The 20,945-nt window shown below is 40.8% G+C and overlaps 1 protein-coding gene across 1 annotated transcript in view; it reads left to right on the top strand.

Annotated features, from left to right (window-relative positions):
* LOC124110628 (calcium uniporter protein, mitochondrial-like) overlaps nt 1-20,945 on the top strand; it is a 104,701-nt gene that overhangs the window by 2,799 nt on the left and 80,957 nt on the right. Inside the window, exon 2 of the mRNA XM_046469937.2 lies at nt 2,710-2,779. Within this exon, the coding sequence (XP_046325893.1) occupies nt 2,710-2,779 (70 nt within the window). The remainder of the gene's footprint in view (nt 1-2,709; nt 2,780-20,945) is intronic.

Here is a 20,945-nt window from a genome sequence, read left to right as displayed (position 1 = left end):
TATAACTGGAACACTGTTGGAAGTTGCTCACAACGACACATTTGCCCCAAACCTCGGAGACAAAGGAATTTTAGGCAAAATATTTCAGCACATCCTCGCTCCAGTATTGAACTATGTAACATGTCTAACAAGGGTGATATTCTGTTAATTCCAGTTAATCAATTTTTTAACAGGGTTTTGATTGATTTAACTGTCCATGTGTGAAAACTGTAACATGTCCATTGACTTTATTACCAGCTTGTATATAATGCTGAAGATTATGACTATATCTAATAAATGAAATTTCAATGCAGACAAGAGGATGTTTTGTATTCGATCAGCTGTTGCCAGGTTATTCCTACAAAAGCTTCATTGCATAACGTGTTACCTTGATATCAATACTGATGAGGTGTGTTCGTGTGTGCTGTTTAACGCCACACTCAGCAATATTCCAGCTATATGAGGGCGGTCTGTAAATATCTAAGGACCATACAAAACAGTGATTAACATTATGAGCATCGATCCATGCAGTTGGGAAACGATGACATGAAATTGACCAAGTTGCAAGACCTGAGTCCATTTAGTCCCCTCTTCAACAAGCCGTAGGTTACTGGGGACCTTTATTCTTACCCAGAAACCCAATGGGTTTAATGCTGATGAGGATTGCAGTCTCTTATGTTATTACTTCATAAATGAATTTTATTTTACGGGCACCAATTTGGTGTCGTACCACGTAAACACAAAATGGTGACTTGTGCTGGAGTTACGCACGCGACCAATCATTGTAAAAAACAACAATGCAAGATCAACATATTTTTATTGCAAATATAAGGTTTGTGTGCCCACTTGTGATGTTCTTCATTCCAGGTCGCTTTATACACGGAGTATAGGGTTTTGGGTCGATTTTGAAGGCGTGTACAGGGGGGTCGCCTTATACGCAGCGATATACGTTAAGACACACGTGCGAGTCAATGGCATAGAGCCGTAACCCCAACACGTGACCTTCTATTCAATATTCCTCTACATCCAGCTGACATACTGATTCCATCTTACCATGCTTACTTTTGATTTCTACACCGGACATTTCATGCTATCATCATGTTCATCTGAAAGATTTAAAGACTTTACTGTTTTAAGGTCAGCAATGTAAAATCCTGGGAGCCAGTCATAGTGTTGAGGATGAATTATTCAGATCTTTCCCATGCTACAACATTAGCTGATCACAGCAGAACCCAGACGGGAGGCTATCTCATGGTGCTAGGCAGAGCTTGTTGGGTTGGTGGGATCAGCCTGGATTGGCCTCCAACCAAGCACCCGAGCATCAGTGCTTTGCAATACTTGGTACTAATGTGCCATTATCACTTTACAGTACGATGCCATTTATTCCTGCACAGGGTTAGACACGTCAACTAGTCCGTTGGTCTGAGACAAGTGAAAATCCAGAGGAACTGTATTTTCCACCAAAATGTAATATTTCTTCTGTAAACCACTAGTCCACAATGAGCTCCGGATTAGTTGATATTACCAAAGGTGTCTACCCCTGATAATACCCACAATAATCTGGACAGAAAACACATTTCTGTGATATTTTTGTGAAATAATACTCATTTCTTGTGGAATGGGGTTATCTACTTGATGTTCTTTGCGCTTGGCTGAATGATGAATATGGTGACCTATCAAAAATGGGTCAGATTGGTTTGAGTGAGTGGTTGCTGCTAATTTTGCCCCCAGGGTTTGGCCATGAGTTGTCCCGTGTTATCTGTTAGACACAAGTTTGTGAGATCGATTCATGTTGAGTCACTGGGCTCTACTGTACAACCAACGGTGTTTGCATTTTTTGTTTACCTGAACCAAAGGTTTATGATGCTGAGATTTTGCATTGATGGTTCAAGCAATGGTGTCTCTGGGTATGTTTAAAGAATTTGGATCTGGCTGAAAGGAAATGTGACTGAATACAGTGCCTCAGGGAGTGGATGGGTAGTGGTGTCCGAGATGAATACAGTGCCACAGATTTGGGGTGGGTAGTGGTGTCCGAAGTTGACTAGTGTGTCACAGATTGGGGTAGTGGTGTCCAAAGTTGAATATAGTGGCACAGATTTGGGGTTGTTGTGTCTGAGTTGAATACAGTGCCACAAATTTGGGGTGGGTAGTTGTGTCCAAAGTTGAATAGAGGATCACAGATAGAGTTTCACAGATTGGGGTAGTGGTGTCCGAAGTTGAATAGAGTGCCATGTTGTGATGTTACAACTAATATGAATTATGAACTTGTTTGACTTGTGTCTATCCATTTCAAAGAGTTTGGGATTCAGAAAAATTGGTTCAGTTGTAGGCAATAGCTTCCACAAGTGCTAGATAGCTGCAGGGGTTTTGAGTGCCAATGCAAGGCTTATTGGATACTTGAGACAAGATATTCCACAAACCATGGGGGAGAAAACAGGTGAAGAACTGACTGACAACAAACCACTGACTGACAACAAACCAATCAAGCACCAACACAAACACCTCTACAAAACACGTGTTATACACACTACACATAATGAGTCTGTTTTAGCACCAGGAACGTTTCACCTACATACTACCAGCATGCCATTCTTACATGACGTGCTTAACCTGAACCTCCCCTAGCCTCAGCATAGAGCATGATAGAGATGGGATATGACAGGTATAAGCCCTGTTGCTAATATCTGGAGATAGCTGCCTGATGATGATGTATTTTTGTCTGTGTTTCAGGAAAGCAGCCAAATAGGAGACCATAGCTGCCCCTGTTACTTCTACTGTACCCAAGTGTTATTCAGGAATGGTAAGTGTCACTGCTTCAGCTATCTTGTGTCCCTGCTCATGGCAACAGTCGCTGCAACATGTGGCTGTTGTATAACACTCATACCAGGCCTGCTGACAATGTTCAACAAGGAAGGGAAAACTTGCTTCTGTTTTTGGCGTTATTGGTTTTGAAACATTCCCTTATGAAATTCAGTCACTTATTTATTCCTTATCAGGCATGCTTACAATCGGAGATGTTCAACAAAGAGGGTAAAACTTGCATCTATTTTAGGGGGTGATGGGTTTTGAAACATTCCGTAATGAAATTCAGTCACCTATTTATTCCTTCAGGACTGAACCTTGATCATTGCGATCACTTGTCAGAATATATAAGTGGTTTCTTACAACAAGAATTCACATGGTACCGAGTGGGAAATTAGGAAGAGCAGCTGCACAAAGGTTTTCTGTATAATGTGACATATACGCCTCAGAATGGAGGAGGTGCCCTTTCTCCAAGATTTGGATTTATTTATGACATTGAAGAAAATGAAGAAAAGGATATTGCCAAACATTTACTTCAGGACATTTTGTGGAGTATAATCAGAAAGATTGACAGAGGATGTGTTTGACTTGAGGGACTTTTGATAGCTTTGGACTCTGAAATATGAAACCATTGTTTGCGGCAGCTGCATCAATCAGACTTCTAAAGATTTTCCTGAATGTTTTTCTAGATTAACAGGATCACTGAAGATAATTTTCATAAAACTCCTAAAATGAAAAAATAGGAATTTAATGCTTCCTAATCAGTGATTCTACAATAGAACACGCTCTTTAGGTCTGTGATTATCAACAATGGATGTATACATGATAAGTACACAGTGTCATTGTGTTTGAAGTGAGATCACTGAAGTAGAATTTGACTTTTATCACAGTGGTGAATCGGGATGGCATCATTGCACTTGACTATATAATATGTGTGGTTGGATCATCATCGGCTTAACATGAAGCAGTGATATAATATGGTTATTACATCAGAGCACATATAGCCATTGCAGCCTTGACACAGTGGGATGTAGTCAGTGGCACAGTGTGGAAACAGGCTCAAGAGGTTTATTACATCATACATACAATATGGTTACATATTTATGGGAGCAATATGGTTGTTATACAATGTATACCGTGTGGATACATATGACATCATCAGCACAATATGGGTACAGGATGCCAGGTACAAAAATAATCATTGCAACAGAAATTGATCTCTTTGGCATCCAAGGTGGTTGTTGGTTGGTTGGGGTTTACGGAGATTGGACCTTCCATCTTGTTGGAAGTAAGAAGTAAGAATGTAATTGCAAATATGTATAAGATGTGGTATAGTGTGTATGATAATTATGATAATAATTGGGGACAGTCATGGATGGTTCCAGTCCAGCCCACAGGATATCATTGTATGACAAGCACTGATACTTCAGATGTTTCTACTCGTTTTCATCATAATTGTTGGATGGACAGTTTGTCTCATGAGGAAATGAAGTGCTATCTGCCTCTTTACATCACACGTTGACAAATACATCAATGCAATTATAGTTAATGGGATGGAAAAAACATTTCTGTGTGGGTGTCAGTGCTCTCTCCTTGGACTCGGACACATTATTTTAATTATGTCAGGCATGGGAGCTCTCAATTTTAACAACTGGTTTATTTGTCTTGTTAAATCAGGATACTAACCTCAGTATTGCTGACTGGGCTGACACAAGATTTACTCACTTGCATAAAATGTCAAGCACTGGTTTGACAATTAAAATGTTGTCGACCACAGATAAATATTTAATTTATTGCTAAGAAATTCAAGAACACACTGATTTACTCGTCATGAGCAGCTGATGAGTCATTGATCATATAAGGGGCAGTTGGATAGCACAGTGGTTGGTGTTTCCTAGTTGTGTAGAAGGTATGAGTTCAATTCCCTATACAGAAGTCCTCCTTGGATATCTCCCCTACATTAATTAGAGCAGTATTGCAACATAAATAGGATGCCATGATGCCAATAGTGTCATAATTGTGTCTGTGTCTCTTTGGTCATTTGACAGACAGCTCTTAACTTTTCCTTCAATTGTATAGTGGCATATGGCCTCATCAACACAAGTGTTATTGTCAGACGTGCAAAGATAATGGCACCCATATTCTTCCCTACTCCTGTGAGGTACACTGAAGTAACAGTAGGCACAGTTCAGAAGGTGTATATAATGCGTATTCACCACAGCTTCTTGTAGAACTTAAACCAATTATCATGGGAGTCTGAATAAACAGGATGCCAATTGTTCTGTTTTGTGAATGGCAGTAGAATGAAACATAGAAAATGGGTCTGATAGTTTGACAATTGGTTTGGGGTTTGTGAAGCACCCTGCTGCAATTCAGAACTCCCTTGGGAACTTCAGTGCAATTTACTTGAGTTACGGGCTATTAGGTATGTATTCTTGAGTGAACTACGTGCAGGGGTAATAAGTGACTTTAATTCATGAAGCTATTAGCTCATCTACTGCAGTAACACCAACAAAGGTTATCTTGTATGCTGCCACAGAATTCCACATAGACTTTCTCGACCTTACCCTTGCAGCTCATCTCAATATGCCAGTTATACAGGTGCATGTGTGTAGGTACGTACATGTAGAATAGGATAATATACATCGCTTTGCCCCCCTGAGTATTTGGGGTTAGAATTGGTCACCAGCATCCTATGCTGGTTGAAGAGGTGACCAAATGGATGTGACTTGGTCGATTGCGTGATGGCGTAGATCATTCCTCACAATATCGATCAGTTGATTTTCTGGTGGATTTTTTACAGGGTGATGTCATATAACTGGAATATTGCTCAGTGTGGCGTTAAACAACAAAGTTAAAACATATCCTACTTCAGACAAACTTCTCTTACATATATTAATATATTTTATTTGATCTCAAACTAGTCAGCAATGATGTAACTGGGGACCAGAATCCCTACAGGAGATGATCTCTGTGAATTCGGAAGATGGATTCTGTGTACAACACTTGCAGGTGGTAAAGAATGGATAGGCAAGACTACATCACTGGCTTCTTCAACACAGGGTTATTGATCATTACTACGATTCTCAATAGACTCCTACAGCTTCCTGTTTCCTGACTGACAGTTGCACCATCTGAGGCTAATCTCAGATGTTGGGAAGATGATAAATCTGTATATGCAAGCAAAAGCTGTTGGGTAATGTGTGCATAGTTCCCTGGAGGGGCTTGGAAAGGCAGGTAACAACACATAACTGTTGAAAACTGCGATAGCATGGGTTTGTGTAAATCAGTAGGTTTATGGTAGTGATGTTTGTTGTGTAATGCCACATTCGGCAATATTAAGGCTTTCTTTCCACATCTAGCTGACACTACACAGTATGACTGAAGTACTGTTAAAAGCAACGTAAAGCTGAACTCACTTGGTCAATGGTCAACTGTACAATAACAATGATGGGTTCTTCCATCTGGTTTGTCCTTGTATTGACCTTGATGTGAATATGTTTTGTTTTGTTTTTTGTTTATTGCCATACTCACCTATTTTCCTGCTATATAGCATGATCGAGTAATGAGCATCAATACATGCAATTCTGATACGATGATCTGCATTCTATCAAGTCACCGAGTCTGACCCCCTGAACCATGTAGCTGCCTCTTACGACAAGGTTACAACCAGCCTAGGTCATGTAGGTTGCTCACTGGGGACCTGTGTTCTTACTCTGACCCTCCGAACCATGTAGCTGCCTCTTACGACAAGGTTACGACCAGCCTAGGGTGCTCACTGGGGACCTATGTTTACTCTGACCCCCCTGAACCATGCAGCTGCCTCTTACGACAAGGTTATGACCAGCCTAGGTTGCTCACTGGGGACCTATGTTCTTACTCTGACCCTCCGAACCATGAAGCTGCCTCTTACGACAAGGTTACGACCAGCCTAGGTTGCTCACTGGGGACCTATGTTCTTACTCTGACCCCCCCGAACCATGAAGCTGCCTCTTACGACAAGGTTACGACCAGCCTAGGTTGCTCACTGGGGACCTATGTTTACTCTGACCCCCCCGAAACATGTAGCCGCCTCTTACGACAAGGTTACGACCAGCCTAGGTTGCTCACTGGGGACCTATGTTTACTCTGACCCTCCGAACCATGAAGCTGCCTCTTACGACAAGGTTACGACCAGCCTAGGTTGCTCACTGGGGACCTATGTTTACTCTGACCCTCCGAACCATGTAGCTGCCTCTTACGACAAGGTTACGACCAGCCTAGGTTGCTCACTGGGGACCTATGTTTACTCTGACCCTCCGAACCATGAAGCTGCCTCTTACGACAAGGTTACGACCAGCCTAGGTTGCTCACTGGGGACCTATGTTTACTCTGACCCTCCGAACCATGTAGCTGCCTCTTAGGACAAGGTTACGACCAGCCTAGGTTGCTCACTGGGAACCTATGTTTACTCTGACCCTCCGAACCATGTAGCTGCCTCTTACGACAAGGTTACGACCAGCCTAGGTCATGTAGGTTGCTCACTGGGGACCTGTGTTCTTACTCTGACCCTCCGAACCATGTAGCTGCCTCTTACGACAAGGTTACGACCAGCCTAGGGTGCTCACTGGGGACCTATGTTTACTCTGACCCCCCCGAACCATGCAGCTGCCTCTTACGACAAGGTTATGACCAGCCTAGGTTGCTCACTGGGGACCTATGTTCTTACTCTGACCCTCCGAACCATGAAGCTGCCTCTTACGACAAGGTTACGACCAGCCTAGGTTGCTCACTGGGGACCTATGTTCTTACTCTGACCCCCCCGAACCATGAAGCTGCCTCTTACGACAAGGTTACGACCAGCCTAGGTTGCTCACTGGGGACCTATGTTTACTCTGACCCCCCCGAAACATGTAGCCGCCTCTTACGACAAGGTTACGACCAGCCTAGGTTGCTCACTGGGGACCTATGTTTACTCTGACCCTCCGAACCATGTAGCTGCCTCTTACGACAAGGTTATGACCAGCCTAGGTTGCTCACTGGGGACCTATGTTTACTCTGACCCTCCGAACCATGTAGCTGCCTCTTACGACAAGGTTACGACCAGCCTAGGTTGCTCACTGGGGACCTATGTTTACTCTGACCCTCCGAACCATGTAGCTGCCTCTTACGACAAGGTTACGACCAGCCTAGGTTGCTCACTGGGGACCTATGTTTACTCTGACCCTCCGAACCATGAAGCTGCCTCTTACGACAAGGTTACGACCAGCCTAGGTTGCTCACTGGGGACCTATGTTTACTCTGACCCTCCGAACCATGAAGCTGCCTCTTACGTGAAGATTACGACCAGCCTAGGTTGCTCACTGGGGACCTATGTTTACTCTGACCCCCCGAACCATGTAGCTGCCTCTTAGGACAAGGTTACGACCAGCCTAGGTTGCTCACTGGGAACCTATGTTCTTACTCTGACCCCCCCAAACCATGTAGCTGCCTCTTACGACAAGGTTACGACCAGCCTAGGTTGCTCACTGGGGACCTATGTTCTTACTCTGACCCCCCCAAACCATGAAGCTGCCTCTTACGACAAGGTTATGACCAGCCTAGGTTGCTCACTGGGGACCTATGTTTACTCTGACCCTCCGAACCATGAAGCTGCCTCTTACGTGAAGATTACGACCAGCCTAGGTTGCTCACTGGGGACCTATTTTTACTCTGACCCCCCGAACCATGTAGCTGCCTCTTAGGACAAGGTTACGACCAGCCTAGGTTGCTCACTGGGAACCTATGTTCTTACTCTGACCCCCCGAACCATGAAGCTGCCTCTTACGACAAGGTTACGACCAGCCTAGGTTGCTCACTGGGAACCTATGTTCTTACTCTGACCCCCCGAACCATGTAGCTGCCTCTTACGACAAGGTTACGACCAGCCTAGGTTGCTCACTGGGAACCTATGTTCTTACTCTGAATCCTAACGGGTGTGGTAGTAATGTTTCATTGATTGATTATATTAGATGATTGGCTACCCTGTAATGATGCAATGATTGATTGTATGTCTCCTCAACATGCTCAACATGTGTGGGTGGAAGCGAGCTCCAGCTCACAAGCCTTGCCATTTCATCTATGTTTAACGTATCCTGGTGGCTGATAAATTTCAAATTTCATTTCATAGTTTTGTGTCAGTGTTTGCATTGTAGACAGTCTGATTTTTACCTATGCTGCGGTATCCATTATTATTTTTGCTGAGGTCTGATTTATGTGTTTGCAGACAACACAGGTTCTTTTGGCGTCATTACAATAGCTAGTTCAATTTTTGTATGACATGGGATACTGGCGTGAGATATTTACTGAGGACAAAAGTTGAGTAAGATTTTACCAAGTCAATTGTTTACCAGTATTCTTCAAATGCAGCATTCTGAATAGAGTTGGCAAAGTAAAGGTGTCATGTCTGCACAGTGAGTTGGTCACATCAGATCTTTATCTAATCTTCTATCTGAAGCCTATTAACAAATCATTTGAGACATGAACCTTAGATTGCCTGTCAATATCAGTTTGGTTGACTGAATGGCAAGCTGTAGTAGTGCAGCAGGGGTGAGAGTGTGGTGCTGACATGTATGAATATTCCATCAGCGTACAGGACAAGTGGAGTACCTCGGAGCCATGTTGATGGTGGGGCAGATGGATCAAACACAATAGAATGAGAGGAGATGACACGTCCGATTCCATTCTCCATATTGAAGGGGGCTTATGGAACGAACGTATTGGCATGTGAAATGAATTGAAGGGGTTGCATTTATGTCAGCAAGTGACAAAGACTCATGGTAAAATGTCTGATGTATTTGCAGGTGGATTTTACATGTTTTTTTGTCAAAGCTGTCCTTGACGTACCGGTATGCATATAAATGTTTGTTGACGAAAGACTTAAGCATAAGATAGTTAATCTATTGTTCTTGCATTTTTAAGGTAATGTTAAAATGAATTTGGAACTTAATATAGACTTGGTGTTAAAAATGTGTGTTTGTATTGGAGAGAGATGACAAAAGTTTATCTTCAAGTGAGACTGGTGTAAATTGTGTGTATGTGTTGGAGTGAGACTACAGTCTGGTGTAAATTATGTGTTTGTGTTGGAGTGAGACTACAGAGTCTGGTGTAAATTGTGTGTTTGTCTCCAAGTGAGACAAGGGTATTTGTCTATTTGAGGCAAGCCCTGGACCTGATGTAGCGTATGTCCAGGCTGAGTGACACTGCAGACCAGCCAAGATGTCCATGATTGGTTTTGGCAGGGAAGATTTAGATAAATTGAATGTTGTCAGATTCATGATTGGCGATAATGGAAAATGAACTTGGCTCGGGAAGTCAGTTTTTCACTTGTCGATGTCCTCAAGCGTCAGGTCTTTGTCAGCTTCATGTCATCACTCTCTGGCAGCCAGCTCTAAGGAAGTACAATAGACATGACTCCATAAACATAATGTTACATTTTTCTAACTTTCTTGTCAGCTGTTTTCCTCAGGAAGTGTTCTGATAATATAAGTAAAAGTGATAAACATAAATATGTCAAGAAAATTGAGGACATTAATTTCTTGTTCCCTTACTTTCATTAGACATTTCATTTTTTGTGAACACCTGGTGTCATCACTGATTGTCCGTGATCCATTCATATAATATTCACCGCTAGTATGCCCGATGGAATCTGTTTCGGTGGATAGTCAAGACTGGTTATTCTCTGGTGTTAATGTTTTATATTTAGGGTATTCTGGAGCAGGTACGGTACTAACTAGAACAGGGATTGTGCAGTCCGCTGCAGTGTCTGGCAAAGTGTGAAATCCTTTTCAATGTTTCCATGGTTAGCCAACCTTCTTGGTATTAGATATAATCCCAGAAGCTGATACTGGAATCCTAATTGGAGTTTTGGCAAGCAGTTCGACTTTTAATGAGGATTTCAGTGGGCTCAGTGCCTCTGTGGAGATCGGCCTCTACTGGGATGCTCCTCACAAGACAGCTCGGCTGCTGAGAGCTCGGCTTCACTAGCTTCACTAGCATCTTGCTGGCTTTGAGGATAATGGTGGCATTCATTCGCTCTAAAAGGGTGTTACAAAATTAATCTTACCTTATGACTATGTATGGTATGAAAACGGGATATTATGAAATTTTGTCGATTGGATGTGGAAGTGTTGGGTTCACCTTATGAAGATCATCTGTTGGCCTGCATTGTATATGGCATTCGTTCGCTCTAAAAGGGTGTTACAAAATTAATCTTACCTTATGACTATGTATGATGTGAAAATGGGATATTATGAATTTTGTCTATTGGTTATGGTAGCGTTGGGTTCACCTTATGTAGATCATCTCTTGGCTGCATTGTATGTGTCGACATGGTCATCTGTTAAACTTTGTCACCAGTAACACAGCTAACCAGTACACGACTTATATCTGTTAGTATTTGTATAGGTAATGATTCTGTCTAGGTTGAGGTTGTTTTTGTATTTGTTGTCCGTCTCTTGTACCATGAGTCTGTCATAGAAGCTTATATCCCCTAAAACCAAAAGGGCCGTAGTCCAGTGGCTAGAGTGTGTGGACTGTCAGTGGTTCCGTCCTCTGGCTGTGTCATACTGCCAGACATTTGAAGATGTCACTCAGCCTGGCCCTGGCAAGGTCGCAATGTATCAGCAATGGTGTCTCTAACCAATGCTCAAGGAATGTGAATTTCATTGTTAACCACATGTGCCTTACTTCAAATGTCACCTTGGTCCATAGTGCAGTATTTCTGTATTATTGATAATACTGTGACCTTACTTTCAAGAATAAAAAACTTATACATTTTATGTAATTATGCATTTTCTCTGTCTCCACCTGGATTTATGAAAATGGCATTTTTGTATAGGATTCCACTAATGTTATCTTTTAAACATGAACACAGAAATCCAATCTGATCATATGTTAAATATGAATGCTATAGCAGCCACTTGGAAAATGTCATTTAGCTCAGCCATTAATGCATATATGATTGTGTAATTTGATATGTATGCAGTAAGCAGGTGGTAGGCAGTTTCTACAAAAAGCTTGTAATTAGCCTGCAATGAACTATTCGTTGGCCTTGTGGCTATTGGCTAAGGATTTGCTCAAAAGTAATAAATACAATTTGTGTCTGAGACCACCACTGTGGTGTATAGGATAGCAGGACTAGAAACTAACATTTTTTGTCCACTAGTCCTTATAATGATAACATATAGCAAAACCCTTAAAATGGGCCAATTTCTACTAGTCCTTAGGATACCTTTACTATAAGGCAGTTTGGTAAGGACTACAGGACTAGTGCCAATTTCTAACGCTGGGATATAGCATCTGCCCCAAGTGCAAGTCATTGGTTCCATCCCCTGACATTGAGGGGATGAAACATGGACTGGTCTGCATGGAGTCAGTGTACTGTGTTTGAGTGGGGTATCCATGTTAAACTGTGGCATGATTTCTCAATGGGCTAGCACAGTAAAACCAACCTAAGTCAGGACGAGTTCGTACATGCACATTGCTATACAAGTGAAATAATCTTGAATGTGACTTTAAACCATATTTTACCTCACCTATATCTGACGTCCATGGATCTGGATTTGATTGTTTATTGTTTTTGTGATATCAAGGTGAACCCTTTATATCCTGCTCGGTCTGTCAGTCTGCCATTATTGATCTGCATGTAGTTATCTGAGCTGTACAGTTGCATGTAGGACTGTGTTGCTGGGGGACACTTCCTGCCCTAGGGAACTCCTGTATCTCCCTTCTGAAAAATAATATTTTTGAAAACCTAAATCATACAGTAAGCTTCTGGCACTTCTTTTCAAACAATGAACCTTTCGACATACCATTCATTGGGTACCATGTATGTTATTAACAAAGTTGACAGATCTTTTGTGCTGAAGACAAGTGAAAATGAAATGATTGTAGTCCTCATACGAGTCATAGAATAGTAACCTTTGGTAGTGTTCTGGAAGGCTTTAGACAATTGAATTATTAAGGCTGGTGGTATATTGTCACATTTTCTACATGAATTGTGTGCCTAATTACAGATCTAGCCATCTTTCTCTCTAGTAGGTGTATATAAGCTGACAGTTGCCAGCCGAAAGCTGCTCAACGTGTCATCACACTGTTGTCCAACTGGCAAATCTACAAATTGGAACACTGAAGCAAAATATAAAATTATGATTTGGATAGTCGAACAGAAGCAAGTATTGTTTTTGTCATGTTCATCTCCATTGATATTTCATGTCACTTTAATAGTGGTAGTTCAACTTTACTGTGGAATATATGGATATAATTTTGTCAATTACCATTGTAGCTGATAAGAAAAAGTCAAGAAAAATATAATATATTTATTTTTATTTTTGTTGGAGGTGGGGTGTGGGGATGTAGAGATACATCATATGTCAGTTAAGGGTAATTGGCTAGCCAGCCTGCTATGACCAGAGTATTTTGGAATACAGTTCTAATATAAACATTTTGTGAAATCCTTAGTACCAAAGTGCTGGGGTAAAATATTAAATGAAAATAGGAATAGTGATTGTCCCGTTTTGTAACAGCCTTGTAAGTGTCATGTGACCATAAACGTGTTGAAGTTAATTACCTACAATCTGTCCCTAGACTTTATCTCCTTAAGGTTTTTCTGACATGCTAGTAATGATTCCCATCCCCAACAATGAGGATTTATGAGGACTGTATTCCAAAATACCCTGGTCATACAACACTCGTGCTAGGAGTGTCAATATGTTTGACTCCAATGCTTAAATCTATCACGCAGATTCTGAAATCTAATGTTTGGAAGGGTTGTGTCAGTAGCTATGATAGTGATAAGGGGCGGGCACTCATGAAGTAATATCTCAAAGCTATGTTTCTGACACAGGATGAACACACCTTGTCTGACCCCAGTGCTCCAGGATGTGTGTTTTGAGTCCTGTATGCACGAAGCTGTACTTAAACCAGATACCTGATACTGCAGTAACTTCCTTAGTAACGCATGGAATTAGGAAATAACTCAATAACTGTTGCAGCTTTGAGGCATAAAAAGTGTGATGGACAGAAGTGCCATTAAGAATATTTTATGCAAGAATACCCCCCTCCCCTTTGTTTTTTTATTGAACCTTTTTACAATAATCTACTTATCAAAGAAGTTATTCATTTAAACGTGTATCGTTTTGAAATATAGAACTTCTTGATGTAATTTAGAACATTTCATATTATTGATTTTCAAGAAAGAAATAAAGATTAGAATACTGTTCTATTAGAAAGTTTAGCAGTGTTTAGTTTGATCTCTGTCATGAATAAGCCGTGTTAGTGCCACCATTATAATGGCATCAACGAGTAATGTTCCTGATGAGGAAAATACTATGTTGGTAAAATTGGTGATGCAGTGTTGTCTTGCAGTGTCTGTTTAGGAGTCATTAGCCAGGATACACACATCCAAACATTGATCCGAAACACGATACACTGCCACATGACACGCTACACCTGTGTGTCTAACAGCGCCATTATTTGTCTCTCCTATAGTGCTTTGACCAAAGTCAAGGTCACACTTAGGATCCTGGAACAAATTCTTACTAAATCATGTTTCTTATAATGAAAGAGACTTCATTTTTGATAAGTTGGGTCCAGAGGTTCTGTGCTTTTAAGCGAATAGTAGATCTCCATAGATTTCCTATGTATTGAACTGTTTATTTTAAGGATAGTTCAAGGACCCTTTATATTTACTCCCGAATTTCAAACACTTTGAATGATCTAATCCCAATCTCCACCAATGGGTGCTGTTCAACACCAGTTTAAAGGAAAGGGAACCACTTTCAGCTGTGACCAGTGTTGTCCGTAACAACTCGAAGAAGTAGCTCGTCAGACAGACTATTTCAGCTGTTCTTCTCATCTTGTATCTACTGCAAACAACGACTATCATCTTGGCACAAGAAGACAGGTCGCACTTAAGGTTTGGTGACCATGAATTTCTCAAAGTACCATATATTGTCTCTAAGTGATGACTTGTTTTCATCTAAGGTATGCTTAATCTACAAGAGGTAGGTAGCTGTGTAAGACACAGACTTAGACTAACATCTAGTCTCTGAAGTGAGCATATATTACAGAAAAAGACAGTTGTTAAATTATCCTGATACTGCAGTAATCTAGACTTGCCAAACATTATAGACTTGCTTGGGCTGTATTGGATATATTTGTATGAGGGTCTGTATGACAGACGCGACACAGACTGGAACCTGCCTGTTGTTGGGACAGTGTCCAAAGTCTCTGATGACATGGATCAGTTCTCACAATATCAACAATTGGTTTGGCTCTTACAGAATTATATTTCTCAAGAAACCTTGAAAATATTGAAATACTGATGTATACTGAACATAAAAAAGTTAAGGATTATGATTATTTTTTGGGATATTCTTATGATAAAGCGTCTTCACTTTTAAAAATTATCCCAAAAATATTCATGACCCCTGACTTTTTTGTTAAAACCCCCCAAATATGTATATATGGTTTTATGCCACATATATATGGCATAAAACTATTCACTTACCACATGCTTACTTATATACCAAATAACTTTCACCCCTAGCTGTGATGTGCTTACAGATTTGAGTCAAAGTGGTGTAGTGAAAGGTCTCTCAATATGACATGGCTTATGGCAGTTCTGTATCAGAACATTACTTTTTATGGAGCCATTCTGTTACTTGGCAAAATATGACAGCATGAACTTAAAATTTAGTAAAAAAGATTCTTCTCAGGAAATAGCAATTATCTGCAGTCATTTTCTCATATTGCTTCCATCTTGCTAAGAATATTTTATTATCTCCTGCTGCCGGGGGAATCTCTTCTTAACAGTTATTTGTAGCAACGGATATCAAACAGTTCAATTCAGTTTGTTTCTTCTATAAGGAACTAAAATAAATTTTCAAAGCAGTTACATAAACTCAAATATTTCAAAAATAGTTAATAATAGTGACTTTCAATTCTTATATTTTCTTTCACCATTTTCGATCTGGTTTTCATGTTGGAATAATTGTTTCTCCACTATTTGGTTAGTTTTTGTTTGCCCACAAGGATATTGTTATTTGTTTGCTGCAATAATTTGCACATAGTTTTTCATTCAAGGATTTTATTGTTTATAATCACCAGTTTGTCAAATGCATTGATTTTTTAATGGGAAGTCAGCATAATACTTCCTGAGTACAAAGCTGCCTGAGGGAAATATTGATGCATGATTACTTTAATAATTTATTGTGGCTGTAGTTCCTGCTGTGCTTTCCTTGTGTTCTAGGGGCTGGTCATTTATTGTATGGGGTAGGCTGGTGGGATTAGAGGGCATTAGAGACTAGTCTCCTATCAACTGTAGGGACTTGGTAGACTTGTGGTTAGATCATTTACTTGTCACTCCAAATGCAAAGGCTCGATTTCAACATGGCTGGAGCACATTTCTGGTGTACCCCGCCGTGATATTGTTGAAATATTGCTAAAAGCGATATAAAACCTCACTCACTCACTCACTCACTCACTCACTTAACATTGCTGGTTATTCATCTAAAACCTATATATATTTACCTTACGTCAGGTTTGAAAACAGGATTATGTGACTTTGCAAGGCTATATAGAATAACAAAGTCCAGAAAAAAGCTTTAGTCCCTGTGTTATGCAAGGACAAGGGCTAACTGCGGTACCATTGAAAGCCACTATCACTGACCTGTTACCTCCCTGTCTGTGGTATATGTCAGTGTCACACCGTTGCCCACTGGGTCAGTGCTTCAGCTTGCCATGGGCCTAAGATCCTGTTCTTAGAGAAAAATCAGGCAAATTGCTTTTGTGGATAATGAGTAAATTGGCTTTAGGAAACTGTTCAAATAAACCTGCAGCTCTGCCAGCATGGTGTGTTTATCTGTAGCAGGCTTGATTACAGGTCTTCATAGTGTAGATATTGCTGTCTACACAGTGTGTAGAAGGGTGGGTGGGTAGTGTAAGTAGGGTGGGAGGGTAGTGTAGGTAGGTAGGATTGGTAGTAGTACAATGGGTAAAAATTAGGTGATGCTGGCAAAGGAACTTTTTCAGGTTTGTTCAGTTGGAGCTACTTTGCATGGTCAGGTCTATTCCCTGAAACAATTTTTTTTATTGTGGCCTTGTAGACTGCTATGGCTTACACATATCAGCATTTTGAAGGACAGATTTGAGCATCCTTTTATGTGTGTTTGATTATTATTGGTAGGATAGAAACTGCCCATGTCATGTCAAATCAGGTTTTACATGTAGGTTAAGCTGATCACTTACGAACCCTTAACATTAGCTCAGACACATTATTCAATGCATAACAATAACCGTATTAGTATCTATCTTGAGAAGATTGCATTTTAATGGATTCTTTGGAAGCTGAAAGAAGTGGATGTTGGTATTAATTGAAATATTCTTCCATGTTGACATGTGAGTTCAATCCGCTGACAAACCTGACATTTCCATGAACAGCAAACCCTCAAAGTGAATGTGATAACAGAATTGAGGTGGCTCCTGACAGGTTTTGCTCCATGATATGTAAATGAAGTTTGACGTCTTTACAGAAATGCCTCTTGCAGGCAAGGGGATCTGTGAAACGTCCTGGGGCATGGATGGTTGGCTGTTCTGTATCAAAGTGTCTCCTGAGATTTGATAAAGTTGACAACTATTGATGGTCCTGGTTATTTGGTGCAGCTTTATTGAGGGCCGTTTTAACAGTAGGAGATTTCATTTTACAAAATCACAACTTTAAATTGTTGTGAATACTTCAGGGAAGCGACCCATTACGCAGTGGTTGAAACAATACATAGAAGTCCAGGGGCCCCAAATGTCATGACCCTAATGTTGAATGAATGTTAGAATTTGAGGACTTGAGAACTTGGTCCCTAGATTCCAATGCTGTAGGAGCAAATCTCAAGGACCGAGCACCATCTTTGATACCTCTGTTGCCCATTTTCGGTTGAGGTGATATATTCAGTCCCTCATGAGAGACATGGTCCTTATGTAATTAGGGTACCGTATTCGACATAAGCGCCCCGGTCTAATAAGCGCCCACGGCGATATTTGCTCATAATATAATATCTTGGCTAGTGAACAATCCCAATTAGCACCCCTTCCAATTGATCAATGTACACAAGACTTATTTACTCACTCGTACGCTCTCGTGTGTTATATGCACCCTTAATTATGGGCAATTAAATTCTGGAAAAATATACCTGTCTTACATAAACATTTCAGGCTGTCAGCATAAACCACGATATTTTTAAAAACTCTGTCTTTTTCACCCAAATAATATTCTGATAAGAGCCTCCTATTCCTAATTTTGAGAGCACCCTGGTGCTCGGTATAATACGGTTGAATACGGTAATCATTAATTGTTTGAGTGATATAAACCACACAAATTCAGCAACAGGTTAACAAAGAGTTCCAGTAACTTCATGCTAGAACCAGTCTGTGCCCAAAGCCTTTGAGACTACTTGCCTAACATGTCTCTTGGCATCAGTTTCAGTTATTTTTAGTTTTATTATAGACTATTATTTGCTCAGCTTACTAGACCAAGCGACCCGTGAAGATCCGGGATAGAATAGGTCTTCAGCAACTCATGCTTGCCGTAAAAAGCGACTATGCTTGTCGTAAGAGGCGACTAACGGGATCGATGATCGATGCTCATGATATGAATCACTGGATTGTCTGGTCCAGACTTGATTATTTACAGACCGCCATCATATAGCTGGAATATTGCTGAGTGAGGTGTTAAACAACTAACCAACCAACCAACTTGACCGAGCAGAATGTTACGAGGCTTAGGGTTCAGATCAGTGGTTAAATTTGCACTTTTGGACTGCCAACTTAACTCGTTTTCCCTTCCTGTCACTTCCATCACATGTCCAGTACAAGATGTGAGATGATGTGTTGGTGGTTACTACTCACTACATCCCTAAACTCTACTTCGGAATTTGAAGTAGAATTGTTACAGCCCTTCTGCATGCAAGCTTATGGATTATTGATATTTCAGATTTCATATATAGGTTATAACAACAATTTATTGAATTCAGATTTGTTTCTCATTACTCAACAAGAACTAGGACATCTCAACAAGCCAAATACACAACTTCCAACTCCTTGCAAGCATCTGGATAGGACGTACTTGTGGCAGAATAATGCAGTGCTGTTCTTGTGTCATGTTGGCATGGAAATCCTTCTAGAGCATGCTGCTTGGTCTGAAGGAAGAGAGCTTTGGCACCACTTCCTATAATCATTTTACTATCAAGACATGATTTTTCAATATGGTATGAATAACGAGGGCCTGTACTACCAATTATAGAGCACCAAAAGTCTTTCAGTTCAGTAGATAATTGGGGCAGTGGATTTCCAATGTCAGTTTCTCAACCTCAGGCAAAGGTTACTAGTTCAACAGACAGTATGCCTCTTTGACTAATGGCAAGGGCATATTTAGAGTCAGTGGCGTAACATTAATGACACTAGGTTTGCAGACTTCCTACCTTTTCCAGCGCAAGTCAGTGATTTGCTGTGTGTATGGCCACTGAGCAACCCGTTTTTTATGTACATTGATAGAATGGACTGGATTGATTTGTTGAGTTATGGTGTGCATGGATGTTTGTAGTGTTTAATCAGAGGGAAGAGTTGATATGATTTGTGGTAGATATCTTAAAATCAGTTGCCCTGGGTACAAGAGGTGCAGAGTCCTGGTGAATCAAGGTTGTATGAAGAAGGGAAGCGATTTGATGAGAACTAGTTTCAGGAGTTGGCATCCTTAGTCAGGCAAGCAGTCCGTGACGTTATCAGTCTGGGTATTTGGTTGATACATAGGTGTGCCTGTCCAGCCCAGTTTGTGGTCACAGCATGGTCTGTGTCACAGGTTTTATTACAGAAGTTAACAAGGTTTTTCTCGCACACAGATTGCCTTAAAATATCGATTTTATGAAATCAATTGAAGTTTTTGGCGCCAAGAGACATTGCAGTGGTCGAGGGAGGGAAATGAGAGGAGAAAGTTTACTGACACCATGGTGGCCTGATGTTGCAGTGTTTGTAGCGTTGGATTTATAACAGCAAAAAGAGAAAGAATCAGATTGGAAACAGTGTTTGTCATCCATGGATCATTCCATGAAAAATTGATTCATTCATTTGCACTTGTAATTGTTATGTCTTTATGTAACTGTGGGCAGACTTGGGTCTCTGTTAGATCCACATCATCAGCAAACATGTCTGGGTTGTCATGTTAGTGTTCATGTGCTGATGGCGGAATTCCGATGTTGGAAGGGATTCTATCATCCCCAGGTTCCTTTTAGTCTGAATGTGTGTGATAAGCTTGTAAATGTAGTTTGTTACCATGGTTACATTATCCATGCTTTAGTATGTTTTGTGTCGCCTGAAATTGAGATTCTGTCTGCTTTCTCCTGTGATGAGAGACCATGGTCCTCGTGTTTTGATTACAACTTAGCAGGGACATTTTACCTCTGGCTCAGTTGAGAGCATCTTCTTCTCTCTTGTCTGATATTTTCCAGGTTGTGTTCATGCCTCCTTGGAATATCACTTTACATCAGGGATTGGTTGTTTCATCCAAGAATGTTGTGAAAAATTGACTCTCCCATTTTGAAACCTTCAGGAAATATTTTGTTAGCATTCCTTCACATGAAACCAAAGGAGTTTTCATCATAAAGGTGGAAAATGACTTGCCTTTACTGAGGACTTATCTCCTATTTTATGCTGACACTGCAGTGACTGAAATCATGTTCAAAGCAGCATTAAACCCACTGACAAGATAAGGCAAGGAAGATTATCCAGTTGAATCTTATGTCGGACACCTCCATATTGTGAACAAATTGTGTATTCCATGCCAATAAACCTAATTGACATCAGCCTTCCAGAGTTGTGTTCACTGTTCAGCGACAGTGAGGATAAGCTTCTGGCTGCTGTCGGCAGCCTGTATCTTCTCTAGAGGCCTCCATCGTCGCAGTCAATCAGGCATGGGCCAGGAAGACAGGGTCCTTGGGTCAGGAAGTGTCTCCCAACAACAGTCCTACATCCATCTGTACAGTTTAGATAACTGCATGCAGATCAATAATGGCGGACTGCTAGACCGAGCAGGATGTTAAGGGTCCACCTGTGTCTTATAATCAAATTACAATCAAATCCACATCTGAAGAAATCAGATG

Source organism: Haliotis rufescens, unplaced genomic scaffold, assembly GCF_023055435.1.
Source record: "Haliotis rufescens isolate VD_foot unplaced genomic scaffold, xgHalRufe1.0.p SCAF_11, whole genome shotgun sequence".
Classification (NCBI taxonomy): domain Eukaryota; kingdom Metazoa; phylum Mollusca; class Gastropoda; order Lepetellida; family Haliotidae; genus Haliotis; species Haliotis rufescens.
Note: the sequence above shows the minus strand (reverse complement) of the source record. Positions and strands in the feature narration are given on the sequence as shown.